Consider the following 12727-nt stretch of genomic DNA (forward strand, 5'->3'; position numbering starts at 1 on the left):
GCAGACCGAGCGACTCGAGCAGTTTGTACCAAAGAAAAACGCAGCGTCTGTGGTTTGGAAAAACAAGTAGGAAACAAGCTCCCAGCAACATTCGAATAAATATCCCAGCTTTAACACTGGAGCATATTTACAGCACGGGCCTCGTCAAAAATACAGAAAATAATCGTTCATTAATCGTAAACGTGGTAGAATATAAAATGTATCGTGATGTTGATCTGCGCTCATATCGCCCAGCGCTACGGGAGCGTGTTCGGTGTTTGAGCACTGTTTATTGTCGGTGTGTGATTGTGCTTTGGTCGCTGTAACATTTTTTTCTCAGCGTTTACATTTGATTTCTTTTTGTTCAGTGTCATCTTAATTATAGTCAAAACACGACACGTTCAAACCACAGACACTGTGTTTTTCTCTGATACGAGCTCGAGTCGCTCTGTTGGCCTCGGAGTCTAGGTTGTTTCCATGTGGCAGATAGGGGGCAGAATCACGTGACTGCAGCTTGGTAGCGTGGTTTTAAAGAGACAGTACATGAACACACAGTGGGGACATTACAGAAGAAAAATAATCTATAAAATGTAACGTATATAAACAAGATTATGTCGGAAGTCGCTCATTCATTTGGGAAAATATACTTAAGTTGGGCCTTAACTTATTAACTCACTTTAACTTGGAAAAGGACTTGTTTTGTAGATGGTTTTATTCAAAGTTGGAGGGTGGGAGAACCTTCCAGATGGTGTGTGTGTGTGTGTGTGTGGGGGGGGGGGGGGGGGGGGGTTAATACAGCAATGAGCTGGGAGTTTGTTGTTGTTGTGACGTTTGTGCTGATGTTACGAAGTCTGGCAGAAGCATTTGTGAAGAGGAGTTTTAGAAACGACAACAAAGGCCACAGTGACAAATGGTGTCCAGTGAGAGAGCTGTAATAACGTGTCCTGCAGAGCTGTTACGACCCCCTGATGCCTTCTGGACACGAATACTCAGCCTCCTGCGTCTTTAATGGGACGAGTCGTCTTTAAAACTGGCCTCAACTCGGCAGTTAAAGTAAGTTATCCGCAAAAGGAGAAAGCTCCAGCAGAGTTGGTCTGACAGTACAGCTCTGAACTCCTGACTTCAGGGACACACACACACACACACACACACACACACACAGCTAGACAAGACCAGGCGAGCTTGTGTAGTGTGAAGAATCTAAAACAGGACTGTCACTCTGTTGAATTTTGAAGAATTAGTGTTTGTGTGTGTGATAAAGTAAGAGCAGCTATAAATGAATGAGAAAGGCTGGATTAAAAAGGTTGTTCCTTAATTAATAAAGTGGAGTGTGGTGTGTTCTCTCTGTGTCCGCGTGGGTTTCCTCCGGGTGACTGTCTGTGAGGAGTGTGGTGTGTTCTCTCTGTGTCCGCGTGGGTTTCCTCCGGGTGACTGTCTGTGAGGAGTGTGGTGTGTTCTCCCTGTGTCTGCGTGGGTTTCCTCCGGGTGACTGTCTGTGAGGAGTGTGGTGTGTTCTCCCTGTGTCTGCGTGGGTTTCCTCCGGGTGACTGTCTGTGAGGAGTGTGGTGTGTTCTCCCTGTGTCTGCGTGGGTTTCCTCCGGGTGACTGTCTGTGAGGAGTGTGGTGTGTTCTCCCTGTGTCTGCGTGGGTTTCCTCCGGGTGACTGTCTGTGAGGAGTGTGGTGTGTTCTCCCTGTGTCTGCGTGGGTTTCCTCCGGGTGACTGTCTGTGAGGAGTGTGGTGTGTTCGCCCTGTGTCTGCGTGGGTTTCCTCTGGGTGACTGTCTGTGAGGAGTGTGGGGTGTTCTCCCTGTGTCTGCGTGGGTTTCCTCCGGGTGACTGTCTGTGAGGAGTGTGGTGTGTTCGCCCTGTGTCTGCGTGGGTTTCCTCCGGGTGACTGTCTGTGAGGAGTGTGGTGTGTTCGCCCTGTGTCTGCGTGGGTTTCCTCCAGGTGACTGTCTGTGAGGAGTGTGGTGTGTTCTCCCTGTGTCCGCGTGGGTTTCCTCCGGGTGACTGTCTGTGAGGAGTGTGGTGTGTTCGCCCTGTGTCTGCGTGGGTTTCCTCCGGGTGACTGTCTGTGAGGAGTGTGGTGTGTTCTCCCTGTGTCTGCGTGGGTTTCCTCCGGGTGACTGTCTGTGAGGAGTGTGGTGTGTTCTCCCTGTGTCTGCGTGGGTTTCCTCCGGGTGACTGTCTGTGAGGAGTGTGGTGTGTTCTCCCTGTGTCTGCGTGGGTTTCCTCCGGGTGACTGTCTGTGAGGAGTGTGGTGTGTTCTCCCTGTGTCCGCGTGGGTTTCCTCCGGGTGACTGTCTGTGAGGAGTGTGGTGTGTTCTCCCTGTGTCTGCGTGGGTTTCCTCCGGGTGACTGTCTGTGAGGAGTGTGAGGAGAGCCTCCAGACCCACCGCCACCCAGAGCTGGATAAGCACTTACAGATAATAAATGTGTTTATTTATAACATGCTTTGAAGACACAGTAAATAATTATTACATCTTTTCAGCATCATGTTTGTTCAAAAATCTCTCATACAACAACATTTAATCTCAATCCCGTTCCTACTTAGGACACTTGTGCACCTCCTGGAGAGTTTCTGTCTGAACCACAGATCCATTTCACCGTACCATGAGTCAGTTTTAAGTGTGAACGGCCGCCAAATGTACGGCTCTGTGTTCATCTGTTTACTGCTTTTTTTTTTTTCACCTTTTGAACACATTGCATTTCAGCACCAGACCGTGCTCTCAGTAACTCACACTCGCTCCACAAAGAGGAGCTTATCACAGTGCTCCAGTTCTATGAAAGTGTGCTGTGTTTGGCATAATCTGATGCATAGTTGCGATAACATGAGACTGTCATATGAACCCAAAAGTCAAAACAGTCTTGTTACTAAAGGAATCCAGCAGCAGCAGATAGCTTCCCACATGTGCAGCGGACCACACCAGACTTCTCCTGAAGTGAACCCCAGCCCCAGGGGGACAGAGACCTGTACTCTGGACTGCTCCGAGCAATTGGGTCTGGTTCCAGAAGAAAGCTCAAGTGTGGAAACCCCTGTAAATTCTGTTCTCTGTTTCTTCCAATGGACTTCAGCCCCCTGTGGCCAGTAGATGCATATTTTCAGCGCATGAATAATGTTTCTGGCCTAAGCCACACCCACTTTCAGAGTCAGCACGGACAAGCACCGCTCACCTCTAAACACAGCACCGGGCCTTATATATTTAACGTCTGATTCATGTGTTTTTAATTGGAATCTTTATTGTTTGCACACGTTAAATCCCTCGCTCTGAGAGGGGCAGTGTTAGGATAATGTTTAACGTGAAAGGAAAGAAGCTCAGTTACTTATAACTCAGCCTTCCTCCGGACTTTTGACTCCTGCTCCTGCAGAACGAGATCCTGAGCGGGGCCTTAGAAGAGCAGTCGCCCGCTTTCTGACACCTTCAGCCTTTGGATCCGTCATTACGATCATTTACAGCTCAGTACGCTGTGTTTCTTTTATCTGCATTGTATGTTTTACGTTTGAGAACCACACGTTTTGCCATTCATAGTTCACACCTAAGAACCACATCCGCCAGCAGCTAGAGAAGTACTACTTAACTCTTTCAGAATTGATCTGTCATTTAACTCACGAGCAAAAATGAGATGAAAAATGACCATCAAAATGTCAGAGTTGTGGCAGAATATTTATGTCAGACACCCACCCACCCACACACACACACACACACACACACACATGTATACATACAAACACACACACACATATATACACACACACACGCATATATACACATACAAACACACACACATATATATACATACAAACACACACACACACACACACACACACACATATATACATATATATATATATATATATATATACACACACACACACACACACACACATATATACATATATATACGCACACACACACACAGTGATGCCACATGGCTTGATTATATATTTTGAGTGTCTCTCATAAAGCTCTGATATTTAAAAGCGACTTGAATGTTCTTTAATGATTTCTTTTTTCTTTCTCTGTTTTAATTTAATCCTGGTTTTCTCTCCAATTATTAGTTGACACCAGTTCCACCAGTGTGTGTGTGTGTGTGTGTGTGTGTCCCAGTCACAAACAGTGCCCGTTAAACTGGGAGAACGATGGCCATTCACATCCTCTGAGCTGTGTAAACCCAACTACCACATTTCAATCTGTAACTAATGCAACCTTATCTCTTCACTGAGACACATTTACAGGCCTCGGGTCAATACTTTAGGGTTTTGCAAATTAGGACCGTTCCTCTGACCGCAATGAATAATGTCTGTAAATTTCATAGAAGACTAGACCGAGAGAGAGGGGCAGCTCATGTTAGAGAAGAGAGAGAACAGTGGGAGGGGAGGGGAAGAGAGCAGCAGACTCGGTGCTGTTTTGCAATTCTGTAATTTCCTCATTCTGTGTGAGATGCTGGAAGTCTGCTGTGAACAAAACGCGATGCAGAAATGAGTCCTGCTGCGACCACACACACACACACAAAATGCACAAAAACATACAGGTTTGGTTTAATTTCAGAACTTTAGAGTGGTTTGTTTACATGTCATTAGCTCTAATGCAAATAGTAACATGAACAAGCTTAGTGTTGATTGCATACATCAACACCCAGAGGTCGAACTGTAACCTCAAGCTTCATTAAAGGGAATTGTAGCCGTATGAAACATGGAAACACTTTCCTCCACGAATCAAACGCTCAAGAACACAACAGAAATTAAATGTGCTGTATGCAAATTCACAGTATACAGGATTTCACACAGACTACAGCAGACACACACACACACACACACACACACACACACACACACATGTACCCACATGCAAAGACACACAAAAACACACAGAGCTTCCTTCTGCTTTATTGACCTCTGAAACACCTTACACCCTCCCGGCTCTTCCTGTGCTGCCCTGGGCACTGCACACTTCTGTTTAGACCTGCCTCGGCGACTTCGGCGACTTAGAAGCAGTTCTAACAACAACAAGAATATTTAGAGCTGTAGTTTTAAGCTGAATAAATAATAATAATAAGCACTTAATAAAATCTAAACAGTACTAAACCAAACCTCCAACACAAACACACATAAACACACACACACACACACACACAGTGGTCAATGATTCAGCCATTTTTTTTCACTTGTACAAGACCAGGCTGCTCTCTCTTTCACCGAGAGACTCCCGTAAAAACCTCAAACCTGAGACCACTGTGATGTTCAAATGAAAGGGACTGAACTGCTCAGTTAAATGGACTTATTGGGGCGCCTTCTCAGTTCTTGGATCTAAGTATGTTTAAGCTTAGCGTATAATGTTTATCTTTTATTTTGGCCGTCTCTCTGCCGCTGTGTCACTTGGAGATTAATAAACTGTAAACGGAGATCTACTGAGAGGTGTGTTTACTGAGGATATCGCTGACGGGAACTTTACCCAATTCGATGTCTACTCTGTTTCGCTCACAGTTCTGATGAAATACATTAGAAAGAAAGCTAAAGACCTCTGTCTTCTGGAGACGCACATTAGGATGACTGGCTGACGCTTATCAGCGATCTTCATGAAATAAGAGACGTTTCACAACAGCGTTTCTACATTGTAGCAGCAAGGCTTAGAAAACCAAGCTCTTCCAGGAACTTTGTAACGAAACTGGCTTCACGTCGAGCTGTTATTGTGGACCTGTTGTGCGTTTATATTCTAATTTAGATCCTCAGACACTTGGTGCTTTGGGTCGTGGCTTGTAATTATTTATTACCACCCCCTCCACCGCCACTTAACCCCTGAACTGCTGCTAGTGCAATACCACTGGGCAGTTCTACACAACGGGAGGGGAGTGCTGTCCAGACCTGTCCACTAACGGATGCCCGCTGCGGCAGGAGCCGTCCTACCCACACACTCGGACTCAGACTTCTAACAAAGCTCCCACTGGACCACAGCCACTTGTTGAAACTTTACCCAATGACAGTTAAATATGTCTCTGTAGAGGTTTTTATTATTTATACATTTTCAGGATTACCATTAAATATTATTGTATTGATCCACGGTTTATTGATATTTCAAAACATGAGTAATATCACAGCGCTAGCACAGTGACTACAAAATAAAAGCCCATACCAGCACAGCTGATACGAGTGCGTAGACGAGTGCCTACCTCTCCGCACTCTGTGACCTTAAAGACACTTCCGTTTGGAGAGCATCTCTGTGACAAAGGGAGAGAGGAAGTGGTTGAGAAGGCAGGTTTCTTCTGCTCATGTGCAGCTGTGGCATAGTTGGGATTCGAGCTCGTGACTCTGTAGTAGAACTGAGCTTTGATGGGCTTGGGGCCATCAGGTCCTCACAGAAAGTGGAGGTAGTTCAGTGGCAGGTTGTAGTCAGTGCTCTACAGGCAGGCGCAGGAGTTCTGAGTTTTATGTTAGGTGTGTGTGTGTGTGTGTGTGTGTGTGTGTATACGTAGGTTGTATTTCTAGTGTATGAATGCATAGTTTAAATATTGTATTTATTTATATTGTACAATTTTTAAAATCTGGCGACTCAAAAGTGTCCATAGGTGTGAGTGAATGTCTGAGTGTGTGTTGCCCTGTGAAGGACTGGCGCCCCCTCCAGGGTGTGTTCCCGCCTTGCGCCCAATGATTCCAGGTAGGCTCTGGACCCACCACGACTCTGAACTGGATAAGGGTTACAGATAATGAATGAATGAATGAATGAATGATTTTTTTTAATCTGTACACTTCCCTGTAGGTAAACTGTATACAGTTATCTTCTTTTCCTGTGATTCTCTGTACATTATTATGTGAATTCTAACTGTACTGTGTGTGTATTTTGCTACTGGCTGCTAAATTTCCCCTTGATTTCCACAGAAATCCTTAGATTTCAAAAGAAGGGCAAAGTGTTCTTGGACTTCTAACATTGTGTGTGTGTGTGTGTGTGTGTGTGTATGTGTCTAGGTGTACTCCAGGTTACCAGGGGCTATACTGTAATCTGTGTGGGCCGAGTTACTGTCTGAATGGAGGCAGCTGCATAGTGAACCGGGACGGGTCGACGGAGAGCCCCAGCTGTGTGTGTCCCCTGGGTTTTAATGGGCTCCGCTGTGAAACCCAGATAAACTCCACCTGCTATCCCTCCAACCCTTGCATCAATGGGGGCACTTGCACACTCCTGCCCCATGACAAATACACCTGCCACTGCAAGCCAGGGTGGACAGGTATGATAGTACTCTCTCTACTTTGCTTTCTCTCTCTTTCCCTCTCCCTCTCTCTCTCTCTATTTTTCTATATATCAGTAACCAGTTTTATTTCTAATTAATAGCAGTTTTCTTATTTCTCTCTCTCTCTTTCTCTCTCTTATTCTTTTTCTTTTTCTTTTTTTTCTCCCAGGACCGAGATGTGAGAGCGAAGACAGTTGCGTGTCCTCTCCATGCGCTAACGGCGGGATATGCACCGCTCTCCCTGGCGCAAAGTTTTCCTGCTCCTGTCGTCCTGGTTACCATGGAGACCGCTGCCTATCCGACGTGGACGAGTGTGCCGCGAGCCCCTCGATGTGTCAGAACGATGGGCAGTGCGTGAACGTGCCCGGATCTTTCCGCTGTAGCTGCGCTTCTGGGTACACGGGGACGTATTGTGAGAGTCAGTATGTGCCCTGCTCTCCATCTCCCTGTCAGAACGGGGGAACCTGCAGACAGACCTCAGACTCGACCTATTGGTGCCACTGTCTCCCAGGTGAGATTCACCAGAGGATTGGGTTTAGATTTGACCTCAGGTGTTCAACATTGGGGCATACTGCTGCATGACACTACCACACAGCTTTTGCTAACCAACTCGAGGTGCATATACAGGTGCTCTATCGTATTATGTGTTTGTGTGTTGTGCTGGTACAAGGCGCAGCACTCTGGCTGGGGTTTACATACATCACTGATAAAGACTGAAATGCGCACGAATAAACAAGACGAGCCCCTCTGTGGTTAGGAACTGAAACTGTCGTCTTTAACTTAACACCAGCTACATTTCTAAAATGTGACCAGTAGCTCTGTATTTCTAGCCAGGTTGTTATTTCTGTTTGTCATAAGCACAAACGGTACAGACTTTACCATCAACTCCACTAACACACAACCGCAATCCAGGTCTGGCCTGTCCTAATTCAGGGTGGTGTGTACCCGGGCGATGCTTTAGCCATCTGAGACCGGGAGAGAGAGAGAGAGAGGAGACTCTCCTACAAGTGTGTTGAGCTGTTCATTGCTGTTGTGATAGCTGCGTTTTCAAAAGAGGGGACGTGTTTAGTGGGAGTGGAGCAGTCCTAGCTTAGGGGTTGCATTGGCAAAATGTGTGTTAAAGTTTACAGAAGTGTCTTGTGCTATGTGTTACAAATGGGACCTTATAGATTAGATCATGGGCCCCCAGACTAAACATCTCATCTTCCACTAGGTCCTGTCTAGTTCTGACTGTGTGTATGTTTTACAGTGTTCCATTGTGTCTTACATATGGTAGGCATCATTGGGTTCTTGGAAAAGCATTCTTTCTCTCTCTCTCTCTTTCTCTCTCTCTCTCTCTATTTTATCTCTCTCTCTTTTCTCTCCCCCCTCTCACTCCTCCCCTCCCCCCCCCCGTCTCCTCTCTGACTCTCTCTCTCTGTCTGTCTCTCTCTCTCTCTCTATTTTATCTCTCTCTCTGTCTGTCTCTTCTCTCTCTCTCTTTTCTCTCCCCCCTCTCACTCCTCCCCTCTCCCCCCTCTGTCTTCTCTCTGACTCTCTCTCTCTCTGTCTGTCTCCTCTCTGACTCTCTCTCTCTCTGTCTCCTCCTTCTCTCTCTCTCTGTCTCCTCCTTCTCTCTCTCTCTCTCTCTGTCTCTTCTCTCCTTCTCTCCTTCTCTCTCTCTCTCTGTCTCTTCCATCTCTCTCTCTCTCTCTCTTCCATCTCTCTCTCTGTCTCTCTCTCTCTCTCTCTAATATATATTAGATGAGAATATTTTCAAATTGCAACCCCACTGGAATTCATTTAAATCATTGTAATTCAAACAGAACTGCAATGTCTTTTTGAACAAAATAAAGTCACAAATTAACTTCACAGTGGAATCATGGTGGTGCCACACGTGCAGAGGCTGGAAACCACTGGATTAGACCACGTTTACATATATAACATAAATTCCAGAACAGCTGGCCAGAGCGAATGTGACCGGCCGAAAGGGAATGTCTCAGTGTTTCTGAAACGTAAAAGTTACTAATTAAATTGCAGAATTGAAACCCATCGGAGCGAACAGGGAACACCTATTGTTCTCATGTTCAGACAGATGCCTATAGTGCATTCGTACCGCAGGAAACCACCTCTCCCATCGTCCCGAAAGACCCATGTCACAAGAAGAAGTCCCGGCGTTGCTTTATCTGGAGATTCTGAAACTCGGCGTGTGACGTCACGTCCCGATCCCACTGCTCTGCTGACTGTGCCAGTTATGTTTTAGAGCTGAAATACAGGAACCTTTGAGATTCCTCTTTCGAGTATCGGGTTTAAAAGGGCGTTTGTTGGCACAGCTCCTCAACAAGCCGTGACCAGCGTCTGCCCCCGGGGCCAGAATTCGAGCCGTGGGAAAGCAGAGTGCTCCAGTGATTAAAAAAACGGCACTGATTGCTTTTAAATAACGTGATACACTGTTTATTACCACCCCACGGCCGCAGAGAGGAAGAGATTCGACTTTGGAATGTAGCAGTTCACAATCAGTGTCTGTGTCTGTGTCTGGGTTAACGGTGTGTGTGTGTGTGTGTAGGTGCTGTCAGATCAAAACACCGTAACTGCAGTAGATAGGGTCTAAAATGACTTGAAATAAAATGTTAAATAAACGGTTTTATTGATGGATCTCTCCCTCACTCAGGTTTTAACGGCACTAACTGTGAGCTGAATATCGATGACTGTCCGGATCACAAGTGCCAGCATGGAGGGACCTGCATGGATGGGGTTAACACCTACAACTGTCAGTGTCCTCCTGAATGGACAGGTAAGAGCTTTAAGAGGGTAAACCTTCTCTGGCGGTTGTTGTTGTTGTTGTTGTAAAGAAGGGAGCAGTGGTCTCTTTACGACTGAGCCCAGCTTCCTCAGTTAATCAGATAATGTGGTAAACACTGGTTGAGCGTGTCTCTGCACAGTTTCCATCTCATCGACCACATTTCTGATTGCTGTATCGCAGAAGACGTTTCTGTTTGGTATTAGATCAGTCCTGGGTCCAGCTCCGTCAGTTTAAGCTTTAATTTTGTGTGACATCTTACTGTGTTTGAGTTGATCTTAGTCCATCCTCTCCTCTCTTCAGGTCAGTTTTGCACAGATGACGTGGACGAGTGTCGCCTGCAGCCCAACACCTGTCAGAACGGAGGAACCTGCAGTAACATGATTGGCAGCTACACCTGTGTGTGCGTGAACGGCTGGAGCGGACCCGACTGCTCCGAGAACATCGACGACTGCGCCGCTAATCCCTGCACAAACGGCTCCTGCATCGACAGAGTCGCCTCGTTCTTTTGCAGCTGCCCCTTTGGAAAAACCGGTCAGTAAACAGGGCGTTGAGGGCAAACGCATGCAGACGTGCCTGTGCTTTATTTTGCATAACCGTTTCATCTTGACTTGAGATGCCTGTCATCTCAGAGCGCTCGCACACATTACACAGCTCGTATAATCCCCATAGGATGGCACTGCTGAGACAGAGGACCTAGACACGGTCACAAATACAAGCCTCCACTGAGGTCACCAAAGCAGTGTCTAGAGTAATTATCCAGAGCTCATAAACAACATCAGTTCCTGATCTCAAATTCTCACAGCAGTGTTTCCAGCGTGTTGCATGAAGTCTTCCTAGAAGAGTGCAGACCGTTGGTGAAGCACAGGAATGACAGGCCTCCTTTAAAGGGGAACTCCACTGGGATTTTTAAGGGGCGTATACAGAAAACGGATTTGAATCAGATTAGGAACCACTTACAAATAAGGCTCCATGTTCCATGTGGCTTTAGCTTCGTAGACTGTGGGAAATCTGTCCTGTTCAAGTAGTATTCCAAAAAAAAAAAAAAAAGGTCTGTCTGTCTCTCTGCCTCTGTCTCTCGGCCTCTCTGTCTCTCTCTCTCTCTCTCTGTCTGTCTCTCTCTCTCTCTGTCTGTCTCTCTGTCTCTCTCTGCCTATGCCTCTCTGTCTCTCTCTGCCTCTGTCTGTCTCTCTCTCTCTGCCTCTCTCTCTCTCTGCCTCTGTCTCTCTCTTTGTCTCTCTGTCTCTCTCTCTGTCTGTCTCTGTCTATCTCACTCTGCCTCTCTCTCTCTCTCTCTCTGCCTCTCCCTCTGTCTCTCTGTCTGTCTGTCTCTCTCACTCTGCCTCTCTCTCTCTCAGTCTGTCTCTCTCTGTTTCTGTCTCTCTCTCTCTCTCTCTGCCTCTGCCTTTGTCTCTCTCTGTCTGTCTCTGTCTCTCTCACTCTGCCTCTCTCTCTCTCTCTGCCTCTGTCTCTCTCTGTCTCTCTGTCTGTCTCTCTCTGCCTCTCTGTCTGTCTCTCTCTGCCTCTCTGTCTCTGCCTCTCTGAAGAAGGCCTTGGTGTGCTTTCTACATAGTGAGGGATATAGAGAAAAGAACAGACTTGGTTAAGTGGTCTAACAATGTACTGTGTTTTTTCCTGCAGGTTTGTTGTGTCACATTGATGATGCCTGCCTCAGTAACCCGTGCAGGGCGGGGTCACAGTGCGACACAAATCCAGTGAACGGCAAATTTAACTGCAACTGTCCCTCTGGGTACAAGGGCACCACCTGCAACACCGACATAAACGAGTGCACCATCGGTGAGATCTCTCTCCATCTCTGCCTCTCCTCCCTCCCTCCCTCCGTTCTTCTTTATATTTCTGTCTTTTCTTGTTCTTTAGTAAAGCTGTGTTGTAGAGGGGTGCCTTATCTGTTGTCACTCCTATTTTCTCACTTGCTCACTTTCAGCTCTAAGCTGTATCTCACACCAATTGGAACTTCCTGTGTGTGTTTGTGCGATAGGGCCGAACCCTTGTGAGCATAGTGGAGTGTGTGTGAACACCGAGGGCTCTTTTACCTGTCAGTGTACACAAGGTTACACAGGGCCTCGCTGCGAACAAGACATCAACGAGTGTGGTTCCAACCCCTGCCAGAACGATGCCACCTGTCTCGACCAGATCGGAGATTACAACTGCATCTGCATGCCAGGTGATCTCTCTCTCTCTCACACACACTCTCACATTCTCACACACACACAGTTCTATTAATATCACAGACATAAATATTAGGACTGCAGCTGATGATTACTCATGTTTACTCCAGGTCGACCACAGCTTATTTCACTTTAAATAACTTTGGACAGTGTTCATCATATATGTGATGTGTGTGTGTGTTTTCATTCCCAGGCTTTGAAGGAGACCACTGTGAGATCGATGTGGATGAATGTGCCAGTTCACCATGCCTCAACAACGGGAAGTGTCTAGACCAGGTCAGCCGCTTTGTTTGCGAGTGTCCTCAGGGTGAGTAACACACACACACACACACACACACTTATTTCTCTGGCTCTATAGTGCCTGTAGTTGATCTTATAAATCCGCTTTTCTGGTTTTTGAACAGGGGATATGTACATACAGGGGTTAGACAGTGAAAGTGAAACACCTGTCGTTGTAGTGTGGGAGGTGTCATGGCTAAATTGGAGCAGCCTGGTGGCCAACCTTCATTAACTCCACATTGCACCAGTAAGACCATGTGCCTCCAATGGTTCAAACAC

At 46.5% G+C, this 12727-nt stretch overlaps 1 protein-coding gene across 1 annotated transcript in view; it reads left to right on the forward strand.

Moving 5' to 3' along the window:
- The window catches only part of notch2 (notch receptor 2), a 65071-nt gene that overhangs the window by 31655 nt on the left and 20689 nt on the right, over window positions 1-12727 (forward strand). Inside the window, exons 3-9 of the mRNA XM_066643271.1 lie at window positions 6942-7198; window positions 7371-7712; window positions 9852-9974; window positions 10284-10514; window positions 11622-11777; window positions 11980-12165; window positions 12363-12476. Coding sequence (XP_066499368.1) covers window positions 6942-7198; window positions 7371-7712; window positions 9852-9974; window positions 10284-10514; window positions 11622-11777; window positions 11980-12165; window positions 12363-12476 — 1409 coding nt within the window. The remainder of the gene's footprint in view (window positions 1-6941; window positions 7199-7370; window positions 7713-9851; window positions 9975-10283; window positions 10515-11621; window positions 11778-11979; window positions 12166-12362; window positions 12477-12727) is intronic.

Source organism: Hoplias malabaricus, chromosome 14, assembly GCF_029633855.1.
Source record: "Hoplias malabaricus isolate fHopMal1 chromosome 14, fHopMal1.hap1, whole genome shotgun sequence".
In the NCBI taxonomy this organism is placed as follows: domain Eukaryota; kingdom Metazoa; phylum Chordata; class Actinopteri; order Characiformes; family Erythrinidae; genus Hoplias; species Hoplias malabaricus.